The 19,011-nt window shown below is 38.9% G+C and overlaps 1 protein-coding gene across 5 annotated transcripts in view; it reads left to right on the top strand.

The window, feature by feature from the left end:
• The window catches only part of LOC124133066, a 96,032-nt gene extending 79,324 nt beyond the window's left edge, over window positions 1–16,708 (top strand). For all 5 annotated transcript variants that reach the window (XM_046497291.2, XM_046497289.2, XM_046497286.2 and 2 more), the window contains 2 exons: window positions 10,599–10,876; window positions 14,768–16,708. In XM_046497291.2, coding sequence (XP_046353247.1) covers window positions 10,599–10,876; window positions 14,768–14,828 — 339 coding nt within the window. In that variant the 3' untranslated portion in view covers window positions 14,829–16,708. The remainder of the gene's footprint in view (window positions 1–10,598; window positions 10,877–14,767) is intronic.
• Window positions 16,709–19,011: the final 2,303 nt, after the last annotated feature.

Here is a 19,011-nt window from a genome sequence, read left to right as displayed (position 1 = left end):
TTCTTTGTGTTAGGCATGGCTCTCTTTATGTTAAGCATCGCTCTCTTTATGTTAAGCATGTCTGTCTTTATGTTAAGCGTGGCTTTCTTTGTGTTAGGCATGGCTCTCTTTATGTTAAGCATGACATTCTTTATGTAAGACATGGCTCTCTTTATGTTGAGTACGGCTCTCTTTATGTTAAGTATGGTTTTCTTTGTGTTAGGCATGGACCTCCTTATGTTCAATGCTCTCTTTTTGTTAAGCATGGCTCTCTTTATGTTAAGCATGGCGCTCTTTATGTTAAGCATGGCTCTCTTTATGTTAAGCATGGCTCTCTTTATGTAAAGCATGGCTCTCTTAATGTTAAGCGTTTCTTTCTTTGTGTTAGGCCTGGCCCTCCTTATGTTCAAGGCTCTCTTTTTGTTAAGCATGGCTCTCTTACTGTTAAGCGTGGCTTTCTTTGTGTTACCAGGCTCTCTCTATGTTAAGCATCACTCTCTTTATGTTAAGCATGTCTGTCTTTATGTTAAGCATGGCTCTCTTTATGTTAAGGATGTCTGTCTTTATGTTAAGCATGGCTCTCTTTATGTTAAGCAAGGCTCTCTTTATGTTAAGCATGGCTCTCTTTATGTTAAGCATGGCTCTCTTTATGTTAAGCATGGCTCTCTTAATGTTAAGCGTTCCTTTCTTTGTGTTAGGCATAGCCCTTCTTATGTTCAAGGCTCTCTTTTTGTTAAGCATGGCTCTCTTTATGTAAAGCATGGCTCTCTTACTGTTAAGCGTGGCTTTCTTTGTGTTAGGCATGGTTCTCTTTATGTTAGCCATCGCTCTCTTTATGTTAAGCAAGGCTCTCTTTATGTTAAGCATGGCTCTCTTTATGTTAAGCATGGCTCTCTTTAGGTTAAGCATGGCTTTCTTAATGTTAAGCGTTTCTTTCTTTGTGTTAGGCATAGCCCTCCTTATGTTCAAGGCTCTCTTTATGTTAAGCATGGCTCTCTTTATGTTAAGCATGGCTCTCTTAATGTTAAGCGTGGCTCTCTTAATGTTAAGTATGGTTTTCTTTGTGTTAGGCATGGCCCCTCTTATGTTCAAGGCTCTCTTTATGTTAAACAAGGCTCTCTTTATGTAAGGCATGGCTCTCTTTATGTTAAGTACGGCTCTCTTTATGTTAAGCATGGCTCTCTTTATTTTAAGCATGGTTCTCTTACTGTTAAGCATGGCTTTCTTTGTGTTAGGCATGGCTCTCTTTATGTTAAGCATCGCTCTCTTTATGTTAAGCATGTCTGTCTTTATGTTAAGCGTGGCTTTCTTTGTGTTAGGCATGGCTCTCTTTATGTTAAGCATGACATTCTTTATGTAAGACATGGCTCTCTTTATGTTGAGTACGGCTCTCTTTATGTTAAGTATGGTTTTCTTTGTGTTAGGCATGGCCCTCCTTATGTTCAATGCTCTCTTTTTGTTAAGCATGGCTCTCTTTATGTTAAGCATGGCGCTCTTTATGTTAAGCATGGCTCTCTTTATGTTAAGCATGGCTCTCTTTATGTAAAGCATGGCTCTCTTAATGTTAAGCGTTTCTTTCTTTGTGTTAGGCCTGGCCCTCCTTATGTTCAAGGCTCTCTTTTTGTTAAGCATGGCTCTCTTACTGTTAAGCGTGGCTTTCTTTGTGTTAGGCATGGCTCTCTCTATGTTAAGCATCACTCTCTTTATGTTAAGCATGTCTGTCTTTATGTTAAGCATGGCTCTCTTTATGTTAAGGATGTCTGTCTTTATGTTAAGCATGGCTCTCTTTATGTTAAGCAAGGCTCTCTTTATGTTAAGCATGGCTCTCTTTATGTTAAGCATGGCTCTCTTTATGTTAAGCATGGCTCTCTTTATGTTAAGCATGGCTCTCTTTATGTTAAGCATGGCTCTCTTAATGTTAAGCGTTCCTTTCTTTGTGTTAGGCATAGCCCTTCTTATGTTCAAGGCTCTCTTTTTGTTAAGCATGGCTCTCTTTATGTAAAGCATGGCTCTCTTACTGTTAAGCGTGGCTTTCTTTGTGTTAGGCATGGTTCTCTTTATGTTAGCCATCGCTCTCTTTATGTTAAGCAAGGCTCTCTTTATGTTAAGCATGGCTCTCTTTATGTTAAGCATGGCTCTCTTTAGGTTAAGCATGGCTTTCTTAATGTTAAGCGTTTCTTTCTTTGTGTTAGGCATAGCCCTCCTTATGTTCAAGGCTCTCTTTATGTTAAGCATGGCTCTCTTTATGTTAAGCATGGCTCTCTTACTGTTGAGCGTGGCTTTCTTTGTGTTAGGCATGGCTCTCTTTATGTTAAGCATCGCTCTCTTTGTGTTAAGCATGTCTGTCTTTATGTTAAGCATGGCTCTCTTTATGTTAAGCATGTCTGTCTTTATGTTAAGCATGGCTCTCTTTATGTTAAGCGTGGCTTTCTTTGTGTTAGGCATGGCTCTCTTTATGTTAAGCATGGCATTCTTTATGTAAGGCATGGCTCTCTTTATGTTAAGTACGGCTCTCTTTATGTTAAGCATGTCTCTCTTTATGTTAAGCAAGGCTCTCTTAATGTTAAGCGTTTCTTTCTTTGTGTTAGGCATAGCCCTCCTTATGTTCAAGGCTCTCTTTATGTTAAGCAAGGCTCTCTTTATGTTAAGCATGGCTCACTTTATGTTAAGCATGTCTGTCTTTATGTTAAGCATGGCTCTCTTTATGTTAAGCGTGGCTTTTTTTGTGTTAGGCATGGCTCTCTTTATGTTAAGCATGGCATTCTTTATGTAAGACATGGCTCTCTTTATGTTGAGTACGGCTCTCTTTATGTTAAGCATGTCTCTCTTAATGTTAAGCGTTTCTTTCTTTGTGTTAGGCATGGCCCTCCTTATGTTCAATTCTCTCTTTTTGTTAAGCATGGCTCTCTTTATGTTAAGCATGGCTCTCTTTATGTTTAGCATGGCTCTCTTTATGTTAAACATGGCTCTCTTTATGTTAAGAATGACTCTCTTTATAGTAAGCGTTTCTTTCTTTGTTTTAGGCATGGTCCTCATTGTGTTCAAGGCTCTCGTTTTGTTAAGCATGGCTCTCTTTATGTTAAGCATGGCTCTCTTTATGTTAAGCATGGCTCTCTTTATGTTAAGCGTTTCTTTCTTTGTGTTAGGCATGGCCCTCCTTATGTTCAAGGCTCTCTTTTTGTTAAGCATGTCTCTCTTTATGTTAAGCATGGCTCTCTTTATGTTAAGAATGACTCTCTGTATGTTAAGCGTTTATTTCTTTATGTTAGGCATGGCCCTCCTTATGTTCAAGGCTCTCTTTTTGTAAAGCATGGCTCTCTTTATGTTAAGCATGGCTCTCTTTATGTTAAGCATGGCTCTCTTAATGTTAAGCGTGGCTTTCTTTATGTTAAACATGGCTCTCTTTATGTTAAGCGTGGCTTTCTTTATGTTAAACATGGCTCTCTTTATGTTAAGCATGGCTCTCTTTATTTTAAGCATGGCTCTCTTTATGTTAAGCATGGCTCTCTTTATGTTAAGCATGGCTCTCTTTATGTTAAGCGTGGCTTTCTTTATGTTAAACATGGCTCTCTTTATATTAAGCATGGCTCTCTTTATGTTAAGCATGGCTCTCTTTATGTTAAGCATGGCTCTCTTTATGTTAAGCGTGGCTTTCTTTGTGTTAGGCATGGCTCTCTTTATGTTAAGCATGGCTCTCTTTATGTTAAGCGTGGCTTTCTTTGTGTCAGGAATGACTCTCTTTATGTTAAGCATGGCTCTCTTTATGTTAAACATGACTCTCTTTATGTTAAGCATGGCTCTCTTTATGTTAAACATGGCTTTCTTTATGTTAAGCATGGCTCTCTTTATGTTAAGCATGGCTCTCTTTATGTTAAGCGTGGCTTTCTTTGTGTTAGGAATGACTCTCTTTATGTTAAGCATGGCTCTCTTTATGTTAAACATGACTCTCTTTATGTTAAGCATGGCTTTCTTTATGTTAAGCGTGGCTTTCTTTATGTTAAGCATGGCTTTCTTTATGTTAAGCGTGGCTTTCTTTATGTTAAGCATGGCTTTCTTTATGTTAAGCATGGCTCTCTTTATGTTAAGCATGGCTCTCTTTATGTAAAGCATGGCTCTCTTAATGTTAAGCGTTTCTTTCTTTGTGTTAGGCCTGGCCCTCCTTATGTTCAAGGCTCTCTTTTTGTTAAGCATGGCTCTCTTACTGTTAAGCGTGGCTTTCTTTGTGTTACCAGGCTCTCTCTATGTTAAGCATCACTCTCTTTATGTTAAGCATGTCTGTCTTTATGTTAAGCATGGCTCTCTTTATGTTAAGGATGTCTGTCTTTATGTTAAGCATGGCTCTCTTTATGTTAAGCAAGGCTCTCTTTATGTTAAGCATGGCTCTCTTTATGTTAAGCATGGCTCTCTTTATGTTAAGCATGGCTCTCTTAATGTTAAGCGTTCCTTTCTTTGTGTTAGGCATAGCCCTTCTTATGTTCAAGGCTCTCTTTTTGTTAAGCATGGCTCTCTTTATGTAAAGCATGGCTCTCTTACTGTTAAGCGTGGCTTTCTTTGTGTTAGGCATGGTTCTCTTTATGTTAGCCATCGCTCTCTTTATGTTAAGCAAGGCTCTCTTTATGTTAAGCATGGCTCTCTTTATGTTAAGCATGGCTCTCTTTAGGTTAAGCATGGCTTTCTTAATGTTAAGCGTTTCTTTCTTTGTGTTAGGCATAGCCCTCCTTATGTTCAAGGCTCTCTTTATGTTAAGCATGGCTCTCTTTATGTTAAGCATGGCTCTCTTAATGTTAAGCGTGGCTCTCTTAATGTTAAGTATGGTTTTCTTTGTGTTAGGCATGGCCCCTCTTATGTTCAAGGCTCTCTTTATGTTAAACAAGGCTCTCTTTATGTAAGGCATGGCTCTCTTTATGTTAAGTACGGCTCTCTTTATGTTAAGCATGGCTCTCTTTATTTTAAGCATGGTTCTCTTACTGTTAAGCATGGCTTTCTTTGTGTTAGGCATGGCTCTCTTTATGTTAAGCATCGCTCTCTTTATGTTAAGCATGTCTGTCTTTATGTTAAGCGTGGCTTTCTTTGTGTTAGGCATGGCTCTCTTTATGTTAAGCATGACATTCTTTATGTAAGACATGGCTCTCTTTATGTTGAGTACGGCTCTCTTTATGTTAAGTATGGTTTTCTTTGTGTTAGGCATGGCCCTCCTTATGTTCAATGCTCTCTTTTTGTTAAGCATGGCTCTCTTTATGTTAAGCATGGCGCTCTTTATGTTAAGCATGGCTCTCTTTATGTTAAGCATGGCTCTCTTTATGTAAAGCATGGCTCTCTTAATGTTAAGCGTTTCTTTCTTTGTGTTAGGCCTGGCCCTCCTTATGTTCAAGGCTCTCTTTTTGTTAAGCATGGCTCTCTTACTGTTAAGCGTGGCTTTCTTTGTGTTAGGCATGGCTCTCTCTATGTTAAGCATCACTCTCTTTATGTTAAGCATGTCTGTCTTTATGTTAAGCATGGCTCTCTTTATGTTAAGGATGTCTGTCTTTATGTTAAGCATGGCTCTCTTTATGTTAAGCAAGGCTCTCTTTATGTTAAGCATGGCTCTCTTTATGTTAAGCATGGCTCTCTTTATGTTAAGCATGGCTCTCTTTATGTTAAGCATGGCTCTCTTTATGTTAAGCATGGCTCTCTTAATGTTAAGCGTTCCTTTCTTTGTGTTAGGCATAGCCCTTCTTATGTTCAAGGCTCTCTTTTTGTTAAGCATGGCTCTCTTTATGTAAAGCATGGCTCTCTTACTGTTAAGCGTGGCTTTCTTTGTGTTAGGCATGGTTCTCTTTATGTTAGCCATCGCTCTCTTTATGTTAAGCAAGGCTCTCTTTATGTTAAGCATGGCTCTCTTTATGTTAAGCATGGCTCTCTTTAGGTTAAGCATGGCTTTCTTAATGTTAAGCGTTTCTTTCTTTGTGTTAGGCATAGCCCTCCTTATGTTCAAGGCTCTCTTTATGTTAAGCATGGCTCTCTTTATGTTAAGCATGGCTCTCTTACTGTTGAGCGTGGCTTTCTTTGTGTTAGGCATGGCTCTCTTTATGTTAAGCATCGCTCTCTTTGTGTTAAGCATGTCTGTCTTTATGTTAAGCATGGCTCTCTTTATGTTAAGCATGTCTGTCTTTATGTTAAGCATGGCTCTCTTTATGTTAAGCGTGGCTTTCTTTGTGTTAGGCATGGCTCTCTTTATGTTAAGCATGGCATTCTTTATGTAAGGCATGGCTCTCTTTATGTTAAGTACGGCTCTCTTTATGTTAAGCATGTCTCTCTTTATGTTAAGCAAGGCTCTCTTAATGTTAAGCGTTTCTTTCTTTGTGTTAGGCATAGCCCTCCTTATGTTCAAGGCTCTCTTTATGTTAAGCAAGGCTCTCTTTATGTTAAGCATGGCTCACTTTATGTTAAGCATGTCTGTCTTTATGTTAAGCATGGCTCTCTTTATGTTAAGCGTGGCTTTTTTTGTGTTAGGCATGGCTCTCTTTATGTTAAGCATGGCATTCTTTATGTAAGACATGGTTCTCTTTATGTTGAGTACGGCTCTCTTTATGTTAAGCATGTCTCTCTTAATGTTAAGCGTTTCTTTCTTTGTGTTAGGCATGGCCCTCCTTATGTTCAATTCTCTCTTTTTGTTAAGCATGGCTCTCTTTATGTTAAGCATGGCTCTCTTTGTGGTTTAGCATGGCTCTCTTTATGTTAAACATGGCTCTCTTTATGTTAAGAATGACTCTCTTTATAGTAAGCGTTTCTTTCTTTGTTTTAGGCATGGTCCTCATTATGTTCAAGGCTCTCGTTTTGTTAAGCATGGCTCTCTTTATGTTAAGCATGGCTCTCTTTATGTTAAGCATGGCTCTCTTTATGTTAAGCGTTTCTTTCTTTGTGTTAGGCATGGCCCTCCTTATGTTCAAGGCTCTCTTTTTGTTAAGCATGTCTCTCTTTATGTTAAGCATGGCTCTCTTTATGTTAAGAATGACTCTCTGTATGTTAAGCGTTTATTTCTTTATGTTAGGCATGGCCCTCCTTATGTTCAAGGCTCTCTTTTTGTAAAGCATGGCTCTCTTTATGTTAAGCATGGCTCTCTTTATGTTAAGCATGGCTCTCTTAATGTTAAGCGTGGCTTTCTTTATGTTAAACATGGCTCTCTTTATGTTAAGCGTGGCTTTCTTTATGTTAAACATGGCTCTCTTTATGTTAAGCATGGCTCTCTTTATTTTAAGCATGGCTCTCTTTATGTTAAGCATGGCTCTCTTTATGTTAAGCATGGCTCTCTTTATGTTAAGCGTGGCTTTCTTTGTGTTAGGCATGGCTCTCTTTATGTTAAGCATGACATTCTTTATGTAAGACATGGCTCTCTTTATGTTGAGTACGGCTCTCTTTATGTTAAGTATGGTTTTCTTTGTGTTAGGCATGGCCCTCCTTATGTTCAATGCTCTCTTTTTGTTAAGCATGGCTCTCTTTATGTTAAGCATGGCGCTCTTTATGTTAAGCATGGCTCTCTTTATGTTAAGCATGGCTCTCTTTATGTAAAGCATGGCTCTCTTAATGTTAAGCGTTTCTTTCTTTGTGTTAGGCCTGGCCCTCCTTATGTTCAAGGCTCTCTTTTTGTTAAGCATGGCTCTCTTACTGTTAAGCGTGGCTTTCTTTGTGTTAGGCATGGCTCTCTCTATGTTAAGCATCACTCTCTTTATGTTAAGCATGTCTGTCTTTATGTTAAGCATGGCTCTCTTTATGTTAAGGATGTCTGTCTTTATGTTAAGCATGGCTCTCTTTATGTTAAGCAAGGCTCTCTTTATGTTAAGCATGGCTCTCTTTATGTTAAGCATGGCTCTCTTTATGTTAAGCATGGCTCTCTTTATGTTAAGCATGGCTCTCTTTATGTTAAGCATGGCTCTCTTAATGTTAAGCGTTCCTTTCTTTGTGTTAGGCATAGCCCTTCTTATGTTCAAGGCTCTCTTTTTGTTAAGCATGGCTCTCTTTATGTAAAGCATGGCTCTCTTACTGTTAAGCGTGGCTTTCTTTGTGTTAGGCATGGTTCTCTTTATGTTAGCCATCGCTCTCTTTATGTTAAGCAAGGCTCTCTTTATGTTAAGCATGGCTCTCTTTATGTTAAGCATGGCTCTCTTTAGGTTAAGCATGGCTTTCTTAATGTTAAGCGTTTCTTTCTTTGTGTTAGGCATAGCCCTCCTTATGTTCAAGGCTCTCTTTATGTTAAGCATGGCTCTCTTTATGTTAAGCATGGCTCTCTTACTGTTGAGCGTGGCTTTCTTTGTGTTAGGCATGGCTCTCTTTATGTTAAGCATCGCTCTCTTTGTGTTAAGCATGTCTGTCTTTATGTTAAGCATGGCTCTCTTTATGTTAAGCATGTCTGTCTTTATGTTAAGCATGGCTCTCTTTATGTTAAGCGTGGCTTTCTTTGTGTTAGGCATGGCTCTCTTTATGTTAAGCATGGCATTCTTTATGTAAGGCATGGCTCTCTTTATGTTAAGTACGGCTCTCTTTATGTTAAGCATGTCTCTCTTTATGTTAAGCAAGGCTCTCTTAATGTTAAGCGTTTCTTTCTTTGTGTTAGGCATAGCCCTCCTTATGTTCAAGGCTCTCTTTATGTTAAGCAAGGCTCTCTTTATGTTAAGCATGGCTCACTTTATGTTAAGCATGTCTGTCTTTATGTTAAGCATGGCTCTCTTTATGTTAAGCGTGGCTTTTTTTGTGTTAGGCATGGCTCTCTTTATGTTAAGCATGGCATTCTTTATGTAAGACATGGTTCTCTTTATGTTGAGTACGGCTCTCTTTATGTTAAGCATGTCTCTCTTAATGTTAAGCGTTTCTTTCTTTGTGTTAGGCATGGCCCTCCTTATGTTCAATTCTCTCTTTTTGTTAAGCATGGCTCTCTTTATGTTAAGCATGGCTCTCTTTGTGGTTTAGCATGGCTCTCTTTATGTTAAACATGGCTCTCTTTATGTTAAGAATGACTCTCTTTATAGTAAGCGTTTCTTTCTTTGTTTTAGGCATGGTCCTCATTATGTTCAAGGCTCTCGTTTTGTTAAGCATGGCTCTCTTTATGTTAAGCATGGCTCTCTTTATGTTAAGCATGGCTCTCTTTATGTTAAGCGTTTCTTTCTTTGTGTTAGGCATGGCCCTCCTTATGTTCAAGGCTCTCTTTTTGTTAAGCATGTCTCTCTTTATGTTAAGCATGGCTCTCTTTATGTTAAGAATGACTCTCTGTATGTTAAGCGTTTATTTCTTTATGTTAGGCATGGCCCTCCTTATGTTCAAGGCTCTCTTTTTGTAAAGCATGGCTCTCTTTATGTTAAGCATGGCTCTCTTTATGTTAAGCATGGCTCTCTTAATGTTAAGCGTGGCTTTCTTTATGTTAAACATGGCTCTCTTTATGTTAAGCGTGGCTTTCTTTATGTTAAACATGGCTCTCTTTATGTTAAGCATGGCTCTCTTTATTTTAAGCATGGCTCTCTTTATGTTAAGCATGGCTCTCTTTATGTTAAGCATGGCTCTCTTTATGTTAAGCGTGGCTTTCTTTATGTTAAACATGGCTCTCTTTATATTAAGCATGGCTCTCTTTATGTTAAGCATGGCTCTCTTTATGTTAAGCATGGCTCTCTTTATGTTAAGCGTGGCTTTCTTTGTGTTAGGCATGGCTCTCTTTATGTTAAGCATGGCTCTCTTTATGTTAAGCGTGGCTTTCTTTGTGTCAGGAATGACTCTCTTTATGTTAAGCATGGCTCTCTTTATGTTAAACATGACTCTCTTTATGTTAAGCATGGCTCTCTTTATGTTAAACATGGCTTTCTTTATGTTAAGCATGGCTCTCTTTATGTTAAGCATGGCTCTCTTTATGTTAAGCGTGGCTTTCTTTGTGTTAGGAATGACTCTCTTTATGTTAAGCATGGCTCTCTTTATGTTAAACATGACTCTCTTTATGTTAAGCATGGCTTTCTTTATGTTAAGCGTGGCTTTCTTTATGTTAAGCATGGCTTTCTTTATGTTAAGCGTGGCTTTCTTTATGTTAAGCATGGCTTTCTTTGTGTTAAGCATGGCTCTCTTTATGTTAAGCATGGCTCTCTTTATGTTAAGCGTGGCTTTCTTTGTGTTAGGCATGGCTCTCTTTATGTTAAGCATGGCTCTCTTTATGTTAAGCATGGCTCTCTTTATGTTAAGCATGGCTCTCTTTATGTTAAGCGTGGCTTTCTTTGTGTTAGGCATGGCTCTCTTTATGTTAAGCGTGGCTTTCTTTGTGTTAGGCATGGCTCTCTTTATGTTAAGCATGGCTTTCTTTATGTTAAGCATGGCTCTCTTTATGTTAAGCATGGCTCTCTTTATGTTAGGAATGACTCTCTTTATGTTAAGCATGGCTCTCTTTATGTTAAGCATGGCTCTCTTTATGTTAAGCATGGCTCTCTTTATGTTAAGCATGGCTCTCTTTATGTTAGGAATGACTCTCTTTATGTTAAGCATGGCTCTCTTTATGTTAAGCATGGCTCTCTTTATGTTAAGCATGGCTCTCTTTATGTTAGGAATGACTCTCTTTATGTTAAGCATGGCATTCTTTATGTAAGGCATGGCTCTATATGGTTCTGTTTCAGATATCCTTCCTCGACTATATATGCTACATCCCGCTCTTCCTCTCCATGCACGACAACATCATCGACAATCCCTTGGACATGTCCGACGACAAGTACGACTCCATGCTCCGCAAGCCATCAGGAGGTCACCGCCAGAGGGACATCAACCCTCTTGGTCAGCCACTGGACAAGAAGTCTTCCTATCAGATGCGACAGCAGGCGCTGGATCTACTTGAAGGTCGCATAAACATCGACGACGTAAAGAAGGAAGATAGAGAGCTGCTGCAGAAATACACCACGTGAGATTTCATAGAGTTTAACCTTCAGTGTTATGGTATAGGTTCTGTAATGAAACAAAGAAGGTGCATAACGGACAGGATCTGTTTTGTAATGTTCATCATGACAATAATAATGAATAATAATATGCATATTTATATTGCACTCTAAAGCATACACAAAGCGCTACCTTATTACCCTGGCCAATGGATCGGTTTAACTCGAATTTTACTCTCAGCTCCCTGGGGGGTATTCAACCCATACTGCCTGTGAGGCGCTAAGTTAAAAGTCACATTTACATCACACCCTACATGGTACCCATTCACTGCCGGATGTTGAGGTTTTCAGACACGGAAACAATTGCCCCAAAATGGTTTAATTCATGTGTTGTTAGTCCAACAGATTTGTATCAATAAATGTTCATATACTACATAATGTCACTGTTACGGGAATGTTTGGAAAACGATATTGCCTTATGTGCGCGGTCAGGTCATATCTGGATCTTTAGAATGTGTCTTCCATGTTTAAGCACAGATTTGAAATGATTTAAAATACGTATGTAGACATTATTATAAGAACATGTTTGTCATACTGATTTTACGAAACGAGTGTCAGCAATCATGTATTTCCCGAGCGAGAGCAAGGGTAATACGTGAAATCTTAAAACGAGTTTCGTAAAATCAGTATGACACACATGCGAGTGTAATAGTTTCTTTATTACCCATTATTTTTAAGCCTTTTGAGTTACCCTTTGCAAAAATGCGTTGATCTAGACCACCATCCTTGAAAACCACAATTGTCAGAAGTGACGTCATTTAAATGTGACGTCATCCGACATTACGTCACAATAAGATTATCATGACGTCAACGATGCTCTCCAGAGCGCGTAAAAATATACTTTGTTTCGCATGAAGTGATATATTTGCACTAGCGCACCTTTTATGAACTCGGTTATTTCTAACCCTAGGACTTAACATCATTATTCAACACTTGTATGATTCTTGGGGATAACACTCATCCTTGAATTTAATCCATTACGTTTATTGCCCCGCTCAAATGTCAATCCTTTCAATCTTTGTGTTAATGAAGACAATCATTGTCATGCTGGTTGAAATATATTTGGCAGACCCGTCCTGTTAGTGGTTGTGTTCGGGGAGCTTTGCATTTAAGGCTCCTTCTCGTCATAAATATGTCATTTAACAATAGAAATTACACGACGACCCCAGGATGCGTTTGTGTGAATGGGACACAGACACGAAACAAGGGCCCGTGAATTATTCGCTGTCTCCCTCGCCGACCACAGTAAATTATTTAGTATTTGACTGTCTTTAATTTTGATTTGGATCATCTTGAAAATGTTGGATCATACCCATTATGATATTAGTTCCTATTTGAACATTCGTTAGCGAACACCTGGTTTCATCGCTAGATTTCAGTGATTCATTTATATAGTTTTCACCGCTATTTTGCTTTTTACGTCCGATGGAATCTGTTTCGGTGGATAATCGAGATTGGTTATTCTCTGGCTTTGGCGTTTGACTTTGACATTTATGAGGGTAAATTTGTGAAGACATTATGCTTACAAGCAGCTTAGAATGATGTTTGCCATTTTTAAACGACATCTTTTATAGTGCTAAAGATCAATTTGAAACCGAACGCATGTTTAACGTACTTCGTACAGCTACCAATTCATTTATTTTTTAATTTAAAAGTACTGGATAAATAATCAGCTGTTGGCAGACCGTATATCTGCAAGACGACCCTCCTGTCAGATATTCGTATGCTTTATTTGACAGACGTTGTGAAGCTGTTTCAAAGACGGTTCAGGTTAATATATAGATAAAGGTGTTATGATAAAGATAAAGGTGTTATGTGCTGCGTTCACGCATTTGTTTGCAAAAGGTTCAATACAGGCTCTGAACTAATGATAGACATAGTAGGTATATATTCTGCCCATGACAAACTTTAGAAGGAAATATTTTCCAGAGTAGTTGTGTGATGGGTACGATCTTTTTTGGTAAGGGGTAGAATAAGGGGTAGAAAGTATTATTCGCCAAATCATATCATCAACAGTACAAACGAAAACAATCGTTATCAATTCAGATTTGTCATTTATGGATTGCTGTAAATTTATTTTTCCATGACTGTTATTTTCAATTGTCCCTACCATAGTGAGGGTGCCCCTTTAAGTAGTGTTGCGTCAGATGAGACCAAGGGTCTGTGTTGTTTGATCAGAGAAGGGTCTGTGTTGGTTGAGCAGACAATGGGGCCGTGTTGTTTGATCACACACGGGATTTGTGTTGTGTTACGAGGCGATTTACAAAATTGAAACGCCGAGGTTAACCCCGAAATCGGTTCTCATAGAACTGAATTATGAGTGAGTGAGTGAGTGAGTGAGTTGTGTTTAACGCCGCTTTTAACAGTATTCCAGCTAAATCGCGGCGTGTCAGCTTAATGTGGGAGGAAAGCCCGAAGAGATGCAGGTCTCAGACGTTTACCACTTCAGTGAAACCCACGAGCACGGGTATGGTGCTGACAAACCTAGAAACATTATCGGGGCGAACCGGGATTCGAACCCACAATCATAGGTTTCTGGCGTGCCCAGGGGACGCAACTCTGCACAGCGAACTGCGGCACCTTAGACGACTGGGCCACCCGTGCCCCCAACTGAATTATGAAATCAGTAAATGACCTCACAAGATGAATGAATGATCAATAAATTATAGTAAGTCATACATACAGAGTTTTAAGTTACTTAAAAAAAGACAATACAGTGGGTCCAAGGAGTGGCAGCGGCAATAAGTAGCAGGTCCTAGAATTAATGTTACTGCATTCACTCCCCCTAACCCCATGATATTTCGTTCTAATAGTTGAGCCATTTGCTCCCACTAACAATTACTACCATCTGCACGGGGAAATGGAGTTAACTGGCTGGTAAAGCCCAGTCTAAACTCTAGCCGAACTAGGCTTGAATTACGTGGCTCTATCGTAGCGCCACCAGTCCCTCCTATTGTCCAGTTAGATTCCACCTCTCATATCACTTGCAAAATGGCGGCTCCAAGTCAAAATGATCTGATCGATAATCATATGTATTGAAAATAATGGACCTCACCTCGCAAAATGCATCAAACCACTTGAGCACCTTGATTTAAAACATGAAAAGAGTTAGAAAATATCTGTCGAAGCCCAGTTGATGGTACACACGCTCTGCAAATTCTGCAATCGTCTGGAATCTGGACTGAATACAACGATATTGTTACGTGATTTTGATTGGTCTATGCATAGACTCGTTAGTCCAGCCAAAATGTTACTCCATAATTCCAGCCTAGTTCGGCAATGGTGGAAACTGGACTTTTATAGTCAGCTAACTCCCTTGCCTCGGGAAGAGAATTTTTACATTATATTATATATACCTACACACTTGTTTGATCGGACCAAGGGCCCGTGGGTCTTTGTTGTTTGACATGAAAGACTTTGTTAATGTCTGTGGACGGTGGACTGTGGACTTTAACCAGCGCCGCGACACTAGACAGGCCAATAGACAGTCCGATCAATTGTTGTGTTTCTGGGAAGGCAAAGGTTACATTGTACGTAATGTGATTAGGTCTTAAATACAAAACCTAACACGTGACATGTCAAGTTAAACACATGTAGAGGCTAAAATATGTTCATGTTTTAAAAATATTTCGAATTGTGTTTACAGTATATTTAAGATCTAAACGTCCTCGTGAACATGTGCATCTTTAAGTGGACAGTGCGCGAAGTTGCAATACGTGGTCATACGAACATTTATGATATAATAATTTTTCAATTTTGAATCTATTTAGTCAAAAATTTACATATTTAAAATATCACACGAGGCTTTAACGTCAACGGATTTGTGATCATGATGACCTTGACCTTTGTCATTTCAGATTACCCAAGATACTGGAGTCCGCTCCTTCAACGCCGAGGTCGACATCAAGTCTCGGATGATGCGCGTCATTGATTCAATTAGACCGATAAAACCAACACGTGAATGTTAAATAACCTGAAGAAAAAAAGAAGCAAGATAATCGAAAATGATAAACAGGCATTTTTGCGAATGCAATTCTATTGAGAACGCATTTTTAATCATCGGCATTTGAAGATTAAGGTTGCCAAAAAACAATCTCTAATTTCCCGAGAGCAGATTCATTTGAAATTAACAATCTACATTGCTACACAGAGAACCCTCAAAATTTCGTACACGGTTAGTCCGGAAACCTCACAATTCCGGACATTCTACGAATTCCTAACAATTAATATTGGGAAATTCTACGTATAGAGAATCCCACCAGAGTGTCGTTTGATATCAAATATATCAACACGAGACGATAAAATGTTAAAACTCCGAAGCTTGCCAAAACCATTCTTCCAACCTTTTCAGTTTGTAAACAGTAATAACCAGTGTCTTGAGTGTAACAAGTAAAGTCAACCATCTTGGCAGAGGTGAATGATGCTACTTGATAGTTACATGATGGTAACCCATGACGTCACAATAGTATGCAAAGCAGTGTGATGCAACGCATTGTAAGGAAATCTCCTAAGAGCTATCGCCTGATCCCACTATAACGATATCTCCCGTGGACGCCAGCTTGGGATGATATGATATGACATTGCTACCAACGATTCAGTTATTCTGATTTTTATCATTCCTGGGGATTTCACTAAGAACGATACTGTCCTGATAAACGGGGTTTCTCTTTACTCCCTAAGTTTGATTTTGACCTCTCACGAATATATTCAGTAAGGGGTGTTTACGTACGTGTATTATGTTTCCTAACAGTTATTAGTTTTGTACATACATTCTAAAATGTCTAATTTATTTTACTATTATCAAATGCGTGAAACTGTATAAAATGGTGCTAATACTTTGCCACTAGACAACACAAACGTGTTGAATCTGAATTCTATATATTCTTGTGTGAGTAAGATATTGTCGTATCATATAGTGAACTTCGGTTTCAGACCTGTGTGGAATAACTGACCTATAGTTTGCTATGCATATTAAAGTGCTCCTTCGTATCTCTGAAAACATAATTCGTGTTTAAATGGACAAAAATATCAATGCGTGTAGAAGTTATTAGTGTAAAGGTCTTAAGCAAAATGAGAGCAAGGACGTCTTCATACTTCTCGTTAAGAAATTAATCACTGAATACAATCTATGCACTTTCTTATTATTACGCTGTTCAAGGCTGTATAGGTCAATCTTCTCTGTTTTTATTACGTTCGCAGTCTACCATATACATATAATGTATACACACTGTGGCTGAATGTCTGCTTTGACCTTTCTGATCAATTGGTTTCAGAATTGTTCTCATAAAGCCAAAGTTATGAAACTATCACGTTCTTCCAAAGAGCTTTCCTAACGCCAAGCGGTAATGTGAATTTTACCGATCAATTGATTGACGAATGTATGTTTTTCGTTGTGGTTCTTTGAACAGGAAGACAAACGGTACTTCGCTGCTGTTTTATTTTTCCTATTAAATGTTTTAAACACCCCACAGGAAGAAAATAAAAACATATTTCATTGATGGGTATATGATTCCATATACCAGGTAATATAAAATACCTCGGTTGTGTTTGTTAATTGGCAGCAGATAGATCTGTTGTGTGTTTGTTTTAAATACTGTTACCCTTCATATATCCATTCAACTAATGCACTGAGGTGGCAGCGTCGTCACGTATAGTAACTAATCTCCAAGCTACAGCTGTGATAGCAAGTTAACAACACCCAGTTAGATAGTTATCCGTCCAGTTCCAATGTGCCAATATTTGTTTTTGTTTTTTCATAATGTTTGAAAGCGTGATTTGAATAAACATCAGTAACTCAATGGAGTTAATTGTATTTGTCAGTCATGTTTGTTGCAATTGATCTCACAAACATTCACCAAACACCTGCACGACCTGATGTTACTTAGTTGTCATCACACGACCTGGTGTTACTGAGCTGTTGTCGCACGACCTGATGTTACTGAGTTGATATCGCACCTGATGTTACTTAGCTGTTGTCGCACCAAGCACCAGTACGACCTGAAGTTACTCAGCTGTTATCGCATGACCTGATGTTACTCAGCTGTTACCGCACTAAGCACCCGCACCACCTGATGTTTCTGAGCTGTTGTCGCACGTCATGATGTTACTCAGCTGTAATCGCAAGACTTAATGTTACTGAGCTGTTATCGCACGTGATGTTTCTGAGCTGTTATCGAACGACCTGATGTTACTGAGCTGTTATCCCACGAACTGATGTTACTGAGCTGTTATCCCATGACCTGATGTTACTGAGCTGTTATCGCATGACCTGATGTTACTGAGCTGTTATCGCATGACCTGATGTTACTGAGCTGTTACCGCACCATGCACCCGCACGACCTGATGTTTCTGAGCTGTTGTCGCACGACATGATGTTACTGAGCTGTAATCGCAAGACTTAATGTTACTGAGCTGTTATCGCACGTGATGTTAGTGAACTGTTATCGCTAGACATGATGTTACTAAGCTGTTATCCCATGACCTGATGTTACTCAGCTGTTATCCCATGACCTGATGTTCTTGAGCTGTTGTCATACGACATGATGTTACTAAGCTGTTTCCCATGACCTGATGCTACTGAGCTGTTATCCCATGACCTGATGTTACTGAGCTGTTATCCCACGACTTGATGTTACTAAGCTGTTATCCCACGACATGATGTTACTAAGCTGTTATCCCACGACTTGATGTTACTGAGCTGTTATCCCACGACTTGATGTTACTAAGCTGTTATCCCACGACTTGATGTTACTGAGCTGTTATCCAACGACTTGATGTTACTGAGCTGTTATCCCACGACTTGATGTTACTGAGCTGTTATCCCCCGACCAATGAGCAACTTAACACGTCATCGCCACATGGTCACCTTTATAATCAGAATTTGACGCACATTTTGGGAGTTAGCATAACAGTCCACGCTGTGGAAACACTAACCAGCAATGAACGTACAGAGAGTAAACAGCGACCGTGACCACGACAACATCCTCAGCACCACCGCGTGTTCTGTCGCAAGCCTTCACGGGTACACACTTTCTTACACATTTAAACACTCGCTCACGAATGCATGCCTCCCGTGCACTCACGCAAAACAGAATAAGACAGGTTGAACGTCTGTGCATAGCGTCAGATGATGATCGAACTCAGTAAACTGAAACACCATCGGCAGATTATCGTATAACTCTGGACAACTGACGCCAGGAAACATATCTATTTCACGGAATGTGTGGAACTGGATTGGTAAACAAGAACAGACTTATGTCAATACTGCTCCAGTTGTCATACAAATGTCATCAATTATAATGTACAGTCAAGGGTACGTAATAAGTTAATAATAATAATATATGTTGAACGCACGAATATCAAACAGACATATACATGCAGTTGTCTCGTATTGTTTACACCGTGGCCTTGACCTCCACGTTTACGCAATTATTAATATGATTTTCACGATGAAACACGTCTTATCAAGAAACATAAAATTTATATTATTTGACAACATTCATATTGTCATGAATGGCGCAAATATCATCTATTTCTTCATTTTCGGCTCAATACAATTTAAATATTAACTTCGATTTATCTCTAACGTAATTAAACTTTATGAAGTGACTTCTGACTGTATTAGAGACACTGGTTTTCAACTATGATCAGCTACAATATATATATAACAGATAGAACTTATGTCTATTCTTGTCAAATTCATGCTTATCTAATCACATGACCTGCTAAAATTAATATTTTCATGAAAAGCGCAGATACCATCCATATGTTCTTTTTCGTCTCAATAAAATGGGAATATTATAAATATCAAATTTGAAAATTAACATGTGTTCCTCATATCATAGAACACTATACTAAACATGAGATGTCCTCTTTACATCGAGTAAGTGTATCCTTTAAAAATCCATCGGGGAGTGTATCTAACCGCACACCTTATGATACTGCAAGTACGTCTTATGCATGCACACTCTATTCCGAATCGGTAAGAATAATACGATTAGACATCTGTCACCCCCGTTCATTAGCGGGCGATAGAAACGAAACTTAGAGTTATTCCCCCTAGATCTATTTCATTCGGAATACATCGTAAATGCCCCGAGAA

Source organism: Haliotis rufescens, unplaced genomic scaffold (assembly GCF_023055435.1).
Source record: "Haliotis rufescens isolate VD_foot unplaced genomic scaffold, xgHalRufe1.0.p SCAF_23, whole genome shotgun sequence".
NCBI lineage: Eukaryota > Metazoa > Mollusca > Gastropoda > Lepetellida > Haliotidae > Haliotis > Haliotis rufescens.
Note: the sequence above shows the minus strand (reverse complement) of the source record. Positions and strands in the feature narration are given on the sequence as shown.